Source organism: Montipora foliosa, chromosome 1 (genome assembly GCF_036669935.1).
Source record: "Montipora foliosa isolate CH-2021 chromosome 1, ASM3666993v2, whole genome shotgun sequence".
Classification (NCBI taxonomy): domain Eukaryota; kingdom Metazoa; phylum Cnidaria; class Anthozoa; order Scleractinia; family Acroporidae; genus Montipora; species Montipora foliosa.
The window spans coordinates 49,549,221-49,564,220 of NC_090869.1; the positions used below are offsets into that span (position 1 = coordinate 49,549,221).

General features: G+C 38.8%; 1 protein-coding gene across 1 annotated transcript in view; it reads left to right on the forward strand.

The window, feature by feature from the left end:
• The first annotated feature begins 1,137 nt into the window (after positions 1-1,137).
• LOC138000148 (2-(3-amino-3-carboxypropyl)histidine synthase subunit 2-like) overlaps positions 1,138-15,000 on the forward strand; it is a 15,760-nt gene continuing 1,897 nt past the window's right edge. The window contains exons 1-15 of the mRNA XM_068846349.1: positions 1,138-1,336; positions 2,082-2,194; positions 3,816-3,893; positions 4,436-4,578; positions 4,809-4,998; positions 6,982-7,099; positions 8,125-8,198; positions 9,001-9,068; positions 10,005-10,063; positions 10,960-11,070; positions 12,204-12,256; positions 12,357-12,409; positions 12,726-12,754; positions 12,915-13,002; positions 13,158-13,229. Coding sequence (XP_068702450.1) covers positions 1,169-1,336; positions 2,082-2,194; positions 3,816-3,893; positions 4,436-4,578; positions 4,809-4,998; positions 6,982-7,099; positions 8,125-8,198; positions 9,001-9,068; positions 10,005-10,063; positions 10,960-11,070; positions 12,204-12,256; positions 12,357-12,409; positions 12,726-12,754; positions 12,915-13,002; positions 13,158-13,229 — 1,417 coding nt within the window. The 5' untranslated portion in view covers positions 1,138-1,168. The remainder of the gene's footprint in view (positions 1,337-2,081; positions 2,195-3,815; positions 3,894-4,435; positions 4,579-4,808; positions 4,999-6,981; positions 7,100-8,124; positions 8,199-9,000; positions 9,069-10,004; positions 10,064-10,959; positions 11,071-12,203; positions 12,257-12,356; positions 12,410-12,725; positions 12,755-12,914; positions 13,003-13,157; positions 13,230-15,000) is intronic.

Genomic DNA, 15,000 nt, shown 5'->3' on the forward strand with positions numbered 1-15,000 from the left:
TGGCTACGACATGGAAAGTTAGCGAGAAGAATGGGGGAGTCCATCGCTTGGACCGAATACAAGAATCTTAACCGTGAAGTTAAGCGAGAAATTAGGCTGGCAGAACAAATCAAGAGCAATCCCAATAATTCAAGCTGTTTGTGGAAAACTATCGGATCATATATTTCTAAAAATTCTGCCAGCGAGAGATCCTACAGTAGAGATGATAGAGAAGTAGCAAACGAGTTTATTTTTTTTTCAACTATTTTAAAAGACGGAGACTTAGAGGAACCTAACAATTACAGACCCATCTCTCTCGTATGTCAAAGATGTGCGAGATAATTACTTTAAATCAATTAATGCCTTACTCGTTGCCGAATGAAATGCTTTCTGCAACCATAATACACACGATGGACAGCTGTTTCGGCCTTTTGGGCCTCATCAGCATGGCGTAGCTAACATACCAGGCGGGTATTTTTAGCCACTTGAAGGGGTGCTAAAAACACCCGCCTGGTATATTAGCTACGCCATGCTGATGAGGCCCAAAAGGCCGAAACAGCTGTCCATGGCTGCTAATTGACCGGGTGAAATGGTTGTGCGCATGCGTGATGTGTTGGCCACACCGGGTTGGTACTGGCGTGTGTCACCTTGCTTATTATTATTGCTTTAGCCAATGAAATCATCGTCTCGTAATGCTGTAGTCCATTTTGCTGCGACAAAAGTCCGAGATTATAACTCGGATACCTTTAAGGTATTCCGAGTAAATAGCTGCTTGCCTTATCGATATACGATAGTTTTATTATTTCTTTTTTGACTAGGTTGTTTGCACCTGAACCCCATTCTCCTCAACAGAGCCTTGGATCGACCTAAGGCTCTGGAAAACTCTATTGAGGAGAACATGCACCGTAGGGTTCTTATAGCCAAAAATTGGCTATTTGAACCTAACGGCTCCTGCTCACTCCTCGTGCTAACATAAATGCACCAATTAAAGACGCTTTTGATTGTTCTTCTCGAAAACCAACGAGAAGACTCTGAGAAGACAATTATTTGCTTCAGGGTTCCCCATGGCCCAGAGCTCTTCTCTCCCTTGGTCAGTCAAGAGAAGAGCTCGGGGGTCGAGCTTCAACTCGAAGGGTACTGAATACATTTCAACAAGGAATACACAAAGCACTTATTCCGTAGGTTCAAAATGGCGGACGCTGTGAGCCCTTCTGTTCATTTTAGTAGCGGAGAAAAAGAAGTTATAGAAAGAAAGCTAGAGATTTCTTCTGATAGTAAAGATACTAAAAAAGACATCTACGATTTTTATGAGATTTCAAAATGCGTGGGTGTCATAAACAGAGGGAGCTTTCAGAAGGTGAGGGCACCGTCTCCAGTTAGCCAGCTAAAACAACTGTTTCTGAAATGTTTAATTTCAAGTCTCTGTTTTACAGAAAGTATCCTAAACATTCATAAAAGCTAACCTTAGGCCTAATTTAGGCCTAAACAAAATTGTTAAGGCCTAAGGTTAGCTTTTATGAATGTTTGGGATACTTTCTGTATTGGTAAAACAATGACCTGTGTTTTTTACCTGCTGCTTTTTGCCTCGTTCTTCAGAGGATGCCGCTACGCTACAAGAATACAATAGTGGCCGGGTATTCTAGAATCGCTCTCTTGATTGTTATCATCACGATTAAAGGCGTTTTTGAATTTTGTGGTGTCTGGGACATTTAAAAAATGAAAAAAGAGCTTTGTCAAACGATAGCTTGCGGATCTCATGTTTAATTTGGGCAAATTTTAGTCATTGTTGGGAATTTATAAAGGATATTTCAAATTGGAGCTGATAACTATTAAAAATGAAATGAGGAGATTTTTGTTTTTGCTTTTCAAATCATGAAGATATATAATATATATATATACTAGTATTTGTTGGATTATTATTTATCCAGTGAAAAATTATATACACTTCATGAACAATGATAATTGATGTACTGTAAGTTAAAACTCTAGAGCTATGGTTTCCAACAAGCTACAGATTTCCCCAGGGTTGTAATACAACTGAAAATGTTACGATTTTGTGTGATCATTGCACTTAAGTTAGTTTGCGTTATTTTGTTCTTTAGATTGCATTGCAGTTTCCAGATATCTTATTAGTTGATTCATCTACTGTCGCTGCTGTTCTTGAAAAAGATACTGGAAAGAAGGTTTTTGTATTAGCAGATACCTCATATGGCAGGTAAAATGGATAGAATTATTGTTTTATGTCCCAGGTCAATGTGCAGAGATGTGTTTCTGGAAGCATTATTATCGCTAACACTGTTTAAGTACTTATAGGTAGTTGTACAGGCTGTCATGGTCTTCAAACTCTATTAGTACTAACAACTCATTCCTGTGCTTAGTGTCTTCATGAGTTGTTGAAAGACAGTCAAAAGCGAAATGGCCCTGTTTTATGATATGAATTGATTGCTTTCTTATGTAAGTTGTTTTCAAATGCTAATTTTCCAGTACAGTGTATCAGTTTTCTTTAAATTAATTAAATAAGAAAAAAACCTATGTACATAGAGAAACTACACCCTGACAAAATTCCTTAAGACAGCTGACAATAATAGTAGTACACAAATTTGGAGCTTTGCTGTCCTTCCTTCCCAATGTTGTTTTTTGACAAAAAAGTGTCAGCGGATTTTGAGAAGAAACGTTGGCAAGGGGAAAGGAAGTGTGATGATGTCCCAACAATTTCTTTCAGAGGCTGTAGGTCAATTTCATTATTAGTTATAACTAAATAGCTGCAAATTTAGTGCACTGAATTGAACATGAATGGGATGGTGTATTAATTAATCCTATCTGTGAACTATCAGTCTCCTTATTTTTTTTATAGGGCTTGAGAATGTATGGCTAAATTGCACAGAAAAAATTTGTTGGTCTTATTGTGATTAGATCTCCTGTGTGGACCACTTGGAAGTGCATCACAATGAAGCAGGCAATTTAAGGGCCCACAGATGAATTTTTCGTGCATAATTTTGCTAAGGAAGTGAAATGTTACTTCCGGTAACTGACGTCATCATATCATGAGCTGACAAGAAAACCCACTCACAAGCAAAAGTCACCGCACAAACTGTTGTTTCCATCGAAGGTTCTTCCTCGCCCTTCCTCGCGCTCGTTCTCAGATCAACTGCCCATGCATAAATGAACTGACTTCCGGTTTGAGAAAAAAGCTAAATTTCTGGCGGTTTTAAATTGAATTGAATTTTTTTTTACATGGCACATTTCACCCCCAAATACAGAATATAGCTAAGCATTGATTTTTTAAAATCATCTTTTTTGAAAAAGTTATGGGTATTTCAGTATCGTTTATGTCTTTAAAAAGAACATTTTTCAAAATAAAAAGAAAACCATGCTTGGCTGGATGCAAAAACGAATACAAATTATCAAACCATCAATTAAATACCCAAATTGCGTAGCACGGAGACAAATTTAGAGTTTTCTTTTATTGGTCATGTGACCATGGGCGTGGTATGATGATGTCATATTTAGGGTCATTGGCTTACAAAAGTTGGAAACTGACCAAAATAATGCCAATTTCTCTCAAATTACTTAACCATTACATCCTTAGCAACGCACCCCAAAAAATACGTCAGTGGGCCCTTAAGGGGTTGTAGAGAACTTGGGTTTAATGGGAATTGAACTCATAAAATTTGTGATTGTGCTGCACATTGCTGTGTAAATGTTGCAGGTCATTTTGTTCCTTAGATTAATAATTGGAACCAAACTACCTTGGTCATTTTGTTTCAACCTAGGTCATTTAAATAATTGACAGTTTAAGCATAAAAATATATTATGATATCACATTTATTATGTAGTTGCTGTGTCGATGAGGTTGCAGCTCAGCATGTTGACGCAGATCTGATTATCCATTTTGGCCAAGCTTGCCTGAGTCAGTAGGTACCTTTTTCTACATTCTTTATTGGGGCATCAATCTTGACCCAAAAAATGGAACATCGCTCGGAGAGAAGTATAGAGAATCATTGCAATAACAATGTTCTATTCTGTCCTTGAAATGTGAATTGTATGGGTTGTTTACATTTTTGAATGATCCAAGTAGCATTCTGCTTAATGTGGATATGTGAGTTATGTATCCCTCAGACAGTGCACACGTTATGACTGGACAAGTCAGCAGATGGTATCCTACAACATTGGGCCTGCTACGTACTTAAGACTTAAGATTTTTTTGCTTGATTTAAAGATCTAGAGACAATGAATATCTTGCTAACCATGTTTTCTTGGACCTAATTCTGTGAAAAAGAGCTCCTTGTTTTTTGCAGTATCAATTAACTAGAAAATGCAGTACAATTTATGGTCTAAATGCTGCATAAATAATTCTTAATTGGAAAAATGTGGGCCATAGCTTAAATGTATAATACTGCCCTTAAACTTGGTTAGTGACTGAGCGGTATTTATTGTGTCAATGTGTCTATTTCAGAACACGGAGGCTTCCTGTGTTACATATATTTGGTAAATGGCCTTTGGACATGCAAAGCTGCCTGGAGCAATTTCAAATGATGTTTCCAGATCCTGCGGTTAAAGTTATAGTCTTTTGTGATGTTGTATACAGCCATTGTATGGGTAAGGTGCTTTCTCAAATATTCTAACCATTTTTTTATTGTCACCTGTTTATTTTAGTGGCATGGTATACACACTTTAAAAAATATTATATGAACAGTGACTTAAAAAAAACTTTTTAAAACCTTAATCTTATTAGAAGTTCGGAGAATATTCGTAATTGTTTTTCTCTCTTTGTGAGTATTAAGCAACTTAATTTGGATTTGTCTGTCAATCTTGACTCTTCTTTTCAGCTGAATTAGAGAATTCCATGCAATGTATGTCCAATTATTCCAATGTGATATTCACAAAGCTTGTGCACCTGGCATGTGATGAAGATGGCAACAACACAACTAAACTTAAAGCACAACTGGATGGTGATGTTTTAAGCGCAGACAATGAAAGAATCTCATTAGAAAACTCAGTGGCGGGATATTTTTGTAGGTAAGCACATGTCGAGTTGCATAGCTAGCTATATGTCACTTGACATTTTCAAATTTCTCCAGAACGTCCTTCTGTTATTGTACTTGGGTAATAAATTCAGCATTTCCATGGAATATTGTTTTCTTTGGCAGTATGAAAGGAAACATATGTACCGGCAATAATAAGTGTTTTGTGGGGCGGTCATTAGGGGCTTGGGCCAAAGGTATATGTAAATTGATGTTACTAACAAGAAAAGAGAGACATTATTTGAAACAGTGTTTTTCCTATTTATTGCAAAAAAACAAGAAAATGAGGAGGTTTAAGACCCCAAGACAGGAAAGAAAACTTAAACACAAAAACACACTCCAAAAGTATTTGCTCTTCTCTATTTGTTTGTTAATTTTGTGGAAATAAAAGCAACTGGTGATCTGGAAAACAAGAACAAGGAATAATGTCCTATGAAGTATAAATGTCAAGAGAAAACCTCTACAGGTTAAATTGCTCAAATTTCCACTGAGCTCTGAAGGTCTTTAAGTCCTTTAGGGGAAAGATCCGGCATAGGTGGTTTGTCTTTGCATTTATGTGTAAGACATTACATGACACTAGAAACCCATATACAGTGTAGACTATGATGCTTTTGTGTGGTTTTCATGTAGCATTTAGTCACTAAGCTGTAATCACAGCTAAGAATGGCTGGCAACTTTCCTTGTGTGAACAGGTCCTTCAAACCTTAATAAAACCCTACTTTTGCTAGATGCAGTAGGAGCCAGCTTATGCGGTCTAATTTAATGACAGGTCTGGTACCCTTTATTTCTAGTTTGGAATGCATGCTTAAGCTATTCAGCACAATGTGCCTTACTGCTTTAAATGTCTTAAGGCCCGTGCAAACGCTCGCAACATTGTTGGCCGACAAGACTCAACATTGTTGGGCCCAACATGTTGCGAGCGTTTGCACACCATGTTGTGTGTTGTTGCGACTTGTTGGAAGTTGTTGGATGAAGTTTGAAACTGGTCAAACTTTAGAGCCAACAAGTGCCAACATTTCTATTGTTTCGGGGTCATCGAAGCGTGGTCCAATAATGTTGCGTTCATTTGCACAGCACATCCAACAATGTTGCGCAGTGCACGCGCACGCGCACTACATGTCACGTATCCACACAAATACATGCGAACAAGAAATCACCATGGCGTTGGAGATGGAAAACGTCCCAGAGTCCTTTGTATTCTCATCTAAAGACCCAACATGTTGTGACTTGTTGCGAGCGTTTGCACACATCTGCTAACATCGCGCAACAAGAGACAACATTGTTGGGCCCAACAATGTTGCGTGTTGTTGCGAGCGTTTGCACGGGCCTTTATCCCCTCAAAAAAGTCCTTTCTGCTCAACAATTCTCTGTACTTGTCTAACACTAATTTTTTGGTTCACTAAACTCTCTCCTTCAAAGGCACTGTTTTAAAGCCTCATAAAAGTGAAAAAACTAGTAAATTACTGTTGTAATTTGATCCATGACCACGCAAGTAAGAGGACTGGGTTTAATACCTGGCCCAGGTTGCTTGAAGCATGGTTAGCGCTAACAAGCGTTAAATACCATGGAAACCTATAGGTTTTGATATCTCTTAACCAGCGGTTAGCGCTAACAAGGCTTCAAGCAACCAGCCCCAGGTTGACATCATACTCTGCTTTGTGTTGTGATTGTTCTTTGAAAATAGCAGTGACAAGTAATTTTTTACCTCAACCAGGTATCGCTCCATTCCCCTTCATTGCTTGGTCATGGATCAAGCTATGACCACTTTTGCTGTCTTTCAAAGCGAATAAAAAAGTGAGTTTTCAATAAAAAGGCTCCAAAAACAACACAATATATTTGGGACGATTTCGGAAAATAAATAAAGTGAAAACGTTTGTTGAGCTGATAGGCACTTTGACAGATAATTTGTAAGCTTATTCTATCCAATTGGACCCCAAGCTTGATGCCAGCTCTTATTGCTTTCTTGTATTATTTATAGGTTTGGGCGTGAATTTAGACTTCCAGAAAACACAAAGCTGGAGGAGTGGGCCATGTTTTATATTGGTGGTCAAAGTTTGTGTTTAACAAACTTGATGATGTCTTATAACAAATGCCAAGTGAGATCAGTATAAAAAATCTCAAGAAAGCAAAAGGCTTCTTTTGCTTTCTGTTTCAAAAGTGTAGCCAAGAGTATTTTTCTGTAGCTTGTGTCCTTAAAAATGAAGCACAGTTCATGAAAACTATATTAAAAAGAGACCAGGGCAATGTTCTTAAGTTCATTTCTAGGCAACTTGCAAACTTTTGGTTGGTTTTGAGAAAAACTAAAAATTGGCCATAGTCGCTTGGAATGTTTTTGCATCAAGCCCTTCAATTTGTTTGTTGCTATACTAGTAGCAATTTTTTTGACCTGTGAATGTTCAGATCAATTATCCAGCATTTCAAAACAGACAGCTTGCCCATTCCTTCCAGCCTTTAAATTGCTTCATGGAAATTACGTCAAGTCAGAAGTTTTTGATGTTACTGCTAATATTTTGTTTTTAAAGTTTGTTTATCTTGTTGTGCCAGTGACTGTTGTGAGCAGACTGTATTTCTATGGGATGTCATGTCCAAATCCCTACCAAGAACAACAGTCAGATTAACTGAAGATGGCATTACTATTCTGGGGGTGGGGGTAGGGGGTGAAGGGTACCATAGCTGAAACAACCCAAACCTTTACAAAAATGCTAACCTTAGGCCTAGTCTTTATCTAAAGCATAGTGTTTATGCCTAGGGTTAGCATTTTTGTAGAGGTTTGGTTTCAGCTATAGTACCCCTCACCTCCACCCCCAACCCAGGAATAGTCAGGCCGAACTGAAGAGGAAGTGGTGCTGATATAAATAATTTGTGTATAGTGACTGATACACTTTCTGCATTTCACAGAAAGGGATGATAAGCCAGTCAGGCCCCATGTATTACGTGATATTTTTGAACCCACACACCCTTCTGAAGAAGTAGTGGATGCAACCTAAGGTTCATTATGCAACCAGTGTTTCAAGGTCTCTGAGCATTGGAGATAAACCTCTGTAGAGACCTCCTTGTCTTATTTTTATTATGGAGTTGTAATTGCTGTGTTTACTGAATGCCATTGATGTATTTTGTTTAGTTCTATTCTTATGATCCTTGTGCTAATATTGCAAGAAAGGAGACCCTAAATGTCAATAAAGCACTTATGAAAAGGTGAGTGATTTTGCCATTTCATTAAGGGACCTTTGAAATAACATTTCCTGTTATTTAGAATGTTCGTGATTAATTATGTAACTTAATGATAAATTTAAGTATGTGTACATGCATTGCAAATGTGGCCTGTGATCTTTGGAGTATTTTAGTACTAGCTAATTAAAATTAGTGAGGAGAGATGTTCCTAGTTTGGTATCATTGGGCAAATAATATATTAACTTAGGTCAAGTAAAACAAGACTAGTAGTTTTAATTTCATGATAGTGAATAATTATATGAAATAATTATCATATAATTTATTTGAACTGTGGGTATGTCAATCAAACTTGAGGTTGACAATCTGACATAGTTTGGTTTGGTGAATAATACCGGTAATTAGTTTGGTCTGAATTGTTTTTTTTTAAGCTGCATTCATAATTCCAAACCCAAAGTATGTGTAGCATTGTAGCATCAAACTATGAAAGTTTTAATTTGTTTCGCACAAGTGTTCCATTAGCATTAGTCTTGGTAAATTTTTTGTGCTGGTGCCAAGAAGTTACATAACCGGTAGTCTTCTGAGAGAATTTAACCCTCTTCAGTTTAATAGCGTGTATTTCTGCAGCTTCCTGTGCTCCGTGAGTCACTCTCAGAGAGGAAGAGAGAGGGAGGCAGAGACTGAGAGAACTGTCTCCTCTCTCACAGAGTGACTCAGTGAATGGAGGAGGTAGCTGAAATACAAGGCTTCTGTTGTAATAGTCTAATTAAACTTAGATTGTTCAATCAGTTGTGCCTGGTGATGTATGATATGCGGCATGTATTTGTAGGTATTACATGATCCAAAGAGCCAAAGATGCGCAAGTGGTTGGAATTGTGGTGGGAACATTAGGCATAGGTAATATGAGAATAATACTGGCACCAGTATTAACACATGGCATGTTCTTAATGATTAAAATCACTTGTTTGCATACATGGCTTTGGATAATAATGCTGAAATCCAGGGACACTTCTGCTTGTTATTTCGTTAAAGCTTCACAAAACATCAACCCAAAAATTATTTGGCGAAGTGTGCTCAGAATTCTGGTCATTTTCATGCCAGGTGAATCCTTATGACTTTTTACGGATTCACCTGGAAATTACTCACAAATGAAACTAATCCTTGGCTACACGTAGCTTTGATTCCTGCAAAGCGGATGGCGATGATGGAAGAGGCGGCGTGATCGCAGCGCGAACCCAAATAGGGAGCTGAAGATTTTACGACGGCGACCGCAACAACAACGCCGCAAAACAATGATATCATTAGCACGGATTTTAGGACAGATTCTTGCGGTACTCTGCGTACGGACGACGTGAAATTACCAAATTTGAGGTTTTGACGACAAAGTGAGCATGCAACAGAGAATCTTTCATTCTCTATTTTCACTTTGTAACTGCCCATATCAATTTATTTTTACGATACTTCGCCCAAATCGAAAGAAGTGAGCGAGATAGAATTTGTTGGGAGGTATAACAAAACACTTAATGACTGGCCCCTCGGGAAACAGTGAGTTTTGTTTCCCCTCGACCTCAATGTTTCGCCTCGGGGAACATTGAGGGTCTCGGGGAAACAAAACTCACTGTTTCCCTTGGGGCCAGTCATTAAGTGCTTAATGATAAAGCAAAGTGATGTTTTGAGGTGACGTTTTTGTTGAAGTCGCCGTCGTAGATCTTAAGGTCCCTAAAATAAGGGCCAGGCCTCGGTTGTTCAAAAAGTGGATAATGCTAAAACCAATGAGTGGTTTCTTTGCATAGCAATAGTCTTTCCTATCATACACTCTTGTTCTTCTTCTAGCTGATTATCTGCAAATTATTGAAAGGCTCAAAAAGGTGATAAAGCTTGCAGGAAAAAAGGTACGGGCACTGCAAAGCTAAGATTTCTCTTCTTAAACCCATTGTAGGAACTCTGATGAGCTGTCAATGAATTCTTTTGTGTCCCTTTTTAGCTTTGAGAAACACTCTCACGATATTTATCCCATCAGTTAATCAAGAGGGCATGATTTCTTGAACCCTATTGGTTAACAGTTGCTTACCCGTAGCAAACGAAGTTACGAGAGTATCGTTCCTCCAGATTCTGACTCTGATTAAATTGCTTTTTGTCCACATATGAAATACTATTTAATAAGTGTTCGTTGACCGATTAGTCAATTAAGTTGATTGTAATTTGTTGCGATGTTGAACGGGCTTACCTCAATAATTTTGACCTTTATGTGATAAACAGTTGTTTTCGCAATGTGCTCTCGTGCAATCAGTAAGGCTTAACACTTTGAAAGTACGCGTGAAATTAATCCCTAATTGCCCCGGGTCCATGATTACATATACTAGGGGTTGTGCATTACTTGAAAAAAGTTAAGACCCGTTTTAATCGTCGCATTTCACATGATTTTTCTCATTTGCATCAGATTCGGCACATGTGAAATGCGACGTTTAAAACGGGTCTAAGGTGATTATTTTTGTCGTTTTTAACAGAAACTCCAGTTCTTTGTACTTGAATACATGCTTGTTCTTTTATTCCCTTCTCGTCTTTGGTCTGGAAGGTGTCCTTTGCGCATTCAATGTGATACTCCCCAAACGTTGATAAAGTATATATACCATACATACGCAGAAATACAATCCAAACCAAAGGAACCCATTACAAAAAATTCTCATCAAAATTCACGAACACCATACTACACAATCTGGTTAGCCTATGAGTAAGGGCTAAAAAAGTCAGTGTGGCACTAATAGTTGAAGCTGATAATCTCTTTCAGTCATATCTATTTGTCATGGGAAAACTGAACATTCCCAAAATGGCCAACTTCATGGAGGTTGATGTGTTTGTGTTGGTAGCGTGTCCTGAAAATACACTTATTGATTCAAAGGTATGGCAAAGTAAGTTTGTTAAGACGATAGGCACTTTAAAGCTTTTAAGCTTCTGAGCAGAGTCTACTAACTCTGTTCTGGGCTAACAATTTTCTCAAATTTGATTGTTGCATTAACTGCTTTATTTTTCACTAATTATTGGGTAGCGTTGTAATCGGACAGGTAGCGTTGTAATCGGACAGGTACATAAGCCAATCATATTAAGTGCACTCAGCTTAATCCACCAATCAGAGAATTTATCACAATAACCGTAGCAACAACCACTTACCCTACCAAACTGGGGAATTTCTAAAATGGACGAATTTTTAACATTAGACAGTGCAAAAGGAATGTATTGTTTTCTCGGGAATTGAAATGGTTATGATTAACAGGACTTCGTGTCGTCCAATTCAGTCTGTAATCATACTCATGATGAGGCAAATCGGACTCCCGCCACGCGGTCGTCCGATTTTGTAAATCATACTTCGTATAATTACAGACCGAATTGGACTCCACTCAGTCCTATTACCATTATCGTCAAAAATCTTAAAAGGAAGGGAGCAGCCAGTGTTCCATTTACGAGGCGTTTAGGAGTGAAGTGACAGTACAGCCCAGTGGTTACGGTGCTTGCCTTGAGATCTGGAAATCCATTTCTGACCACTTGTTGGGTTTGATCCTGGTGATCCCTGGTTCAGGTTCTGGGCTGCGTTTGTAAATGGCCAACTGGTTTGCCTCCGGCCAGTTGGGGTTCTTAAAAGTTGTTAATCTGTTCTACTTGTTGCAATGGCCCTGAATGAAAAGCCCCTATGGGGAGCGGTCATTAAATATGTATGTATATATGGTTTAGAGAACCCAAGGCAAAGGCAGAACACGAATCCGGCGCTATCTCATTCTTAATGTTAATTATGTTCATACTTAAACCGTTTCGTAGAAATGTAAGTTTGAAGATCTGCAGAGAGAGATGTAAAGATTATTGTGATGAAAATGCTCTAGAACAAGGAACAAGATTTTTTTAAAGGAAAACAGAAACCAACGAGGACTTCTAAGAAACTAAAATTCTAACCCTAAGGTGATTTTGATGCTATGATACTAACATCTTTTTGTGTTTTTTGGATTATTTTGTAATTAATATTTTACATTCCATACTTCACAGGAATTCTACAAACCTATAGTTACCCCATATGAAATGGAACTGGCCTGCCTCAGGTAAAAAGTTATTTGCTCCTTAACCTGTGTCTATAGTCCAAATCCACCATTGATGTGTTAGTCGTGCATGAATTGTATTGATTTCTGTTCATTTCCCCAGGACTCGAGAATGGACTGGTGACTATATTACAGACTTCAGAGAACTTTTGCCAGGTACCCAAAACCAACCTACGATTTCATACGAGTTGATTTGATTTGATTTGATTTGATTTCCTAGAGTGTCGCCAGTAGACCTTTTTACCAATATGGCGGCTATTTTGATTTCTATTGTTTCGAAAGACATTATGGGGTGCACATGGGCAAATTCCTGAGCCTGCCGCAATTTCTTTCGAAACAATAAAAATCAAAATGGCCGCCGTATCTGCAAAAAGGTCTGTCAGTGCCGCAGCGCTACCAAGTTCATTATTATATTAACAGTGAAAACTGAGTTGACGAATGACAAGCTTTTCTGTTTTTTTTTTAAAAATAGGTGCTAGTGCTTCGGTTGAATTACAAGAGGTATGTCACTTATGGGTAAAACTAGGTTTTCATTTCTTTGAAAGAGAAAGTTGAACATGGGATTTTCTTCAAAGAAATTTAACATCCTCCGGGTTTTAAAATAGAGTGATAAGATTGTAATCTAAGGTCTCCCTGTTTGTTTGTTTGTTCTTTTTTGCAGCAAATGAACGAGACCGATGATGTTCCCGATGTATCATTAATCACTGGACACTTGAGGCCAACTTACAGATTATCCAAAGATACAGCTGGTGTGATGATGATGACGATGATGATGATGATGATTATTATTATTATTCTCATTATTATTTGTGTCGAAGCTCCCCTAGTCTTTTTTTTCATGATTGTTGTCGTTGTCTGTAATGTCGTCGTCATTTCATGCCAACTTTAATGTTTGTTTTTGCAGAGCCTTCATCTTTCTCGGTGGTTCAGCGGAACGACGAAACAACGTTAACAACGCAAAACCACACCACTGCAGGTTCGAACTTGTCCCCTTTTTATCTTTCCTTTCAACCTCGTTCCCAGGGTCTCAACGACAATGGAGGCAGAGAAGAGAGACCCTGGGAACGAGGTTGTTTTCCTTTTAGCACAACCCACCGGTGGCTCAGTTGGTTGAGCATCGGGTTGTCATGCGGGAGGTCGCGAGTTTGAACCCCAGCCGGATCAACACTCAGGATCTTAAAATAACTGAGGAGAAAGTGCCGCCTTTGTAATTTTATCAGCAAATGGTTAGACTTTCAAGTCTTCTCGGAAAAGGACTATAAACCGTAGGCCCCGTCTCCCTGTGGGACGTTAAAGAATCCACACGCTATTCGATAACAGAAGGGGATGTAATCCCCGGTGTTCTTGTGGCTGTCCTGTTCTCTCCAGCTGAAGGGGCCGACTTGGCAGTGATGGCTCTAAAAAGGCTTACGGTGTATGAGATCAACTAAGCAGACACAGCCACAAGCCAGATAAGAAAGGGACTTTGCCGAGTGCTGAAACATGTAGATGTAGATGTAGATGAGTACTGTCAAGTATGAGTCTTCTTTTTTTTTTTTTTTTTACATTACAGTGTTTATTCTAATTACAACGTGGACGGCGCATTTTTACATGACTACGTAAAAATGCTACGCTAGAAAAGGTCATTAACACTAAAGCCGGACACTGTGACACTGTGCAATTTGTCGTGCAACCCGTCTTGCAACGCAATTTTGTGACAAATTGGACGAAACATTGCCCAATGTAACATACCTTGCAACGTGTAAAGACGTTGGGAAACTAGTTGCAGAAACCGTAGCGGGAAGTAGAATTGAGTTCTACTTTCCTCAACACTTCACGCAACGTTGCAACGAATTTTTTGATCATGGCGTAGTGTAACATTTGTCCTACAACTCGTGTCGCAGCTGTTTGCAGCACCAACTGAATGAAAATGACCCTTTAACCTCATGTGATCATCGAAAACGAGAGAAGTTGCAAGAAACGTTGCCTAGTATAACATCCATCAAGCAACATGTTTTGCAATGTGAGAATGTTGGTCGCAACAAAATTGCGAGACGAGTTGAAAAAAAAAATTGCCGAGTGTAACAGCAGTAATACTGACGACGATACGACACTAAGACGATAGCTAAAAGGCTTAGTAAAAAAAAAAAAGAATTTTCAAAGAAAATAAATGTCATGGCACTCCAAGCCAAAAGAATATTCCTTAATGCCGCTTGAAATTTTATATCTTAGGCCCGATTCAGACAAGTACGCTTGTTGATTCAGACGTCAAACTTAATTGGCCGATCCAGAGCCGCTCCTCCTAGAAAACCAATTCATTTTTTCAGCGGTTTTCAAGTGGAAGGCAAAACATGGTTAGTGCATTAAGTTCGGCACATGAAAAGTTCGACATATGATCCTCGGCCGAGCTGAAGCCGAAATTCTCGGCTACGGCAGGCGGAAAGAACACCTGAGCCGCTCCAAATTAAAATAGCCGTTCTTAATTGATTCAGACGCCGAACTTTTCATGTACTTAATTCAATGTATTTTGTTCGGCTCATGAAAAATACGGCGTCTGAATCGGGCCTTAGATCATCAAATTCCGCGAATACACGAAAGTTACAGTTCACAGTACAACCAGGGGCCAGTTGCTCGAAGCCTGGTTAGCTCTAACCGTTGGTTAAGAGCTATCAAAACCTCTAGGTTTCCATGGCATTTCAGTAACCATGCTTCGAGTAACCCGGGCCAGGGGCCCGTTTCTCGAAAGTCTCGAAAACTTTTCGGGCCCG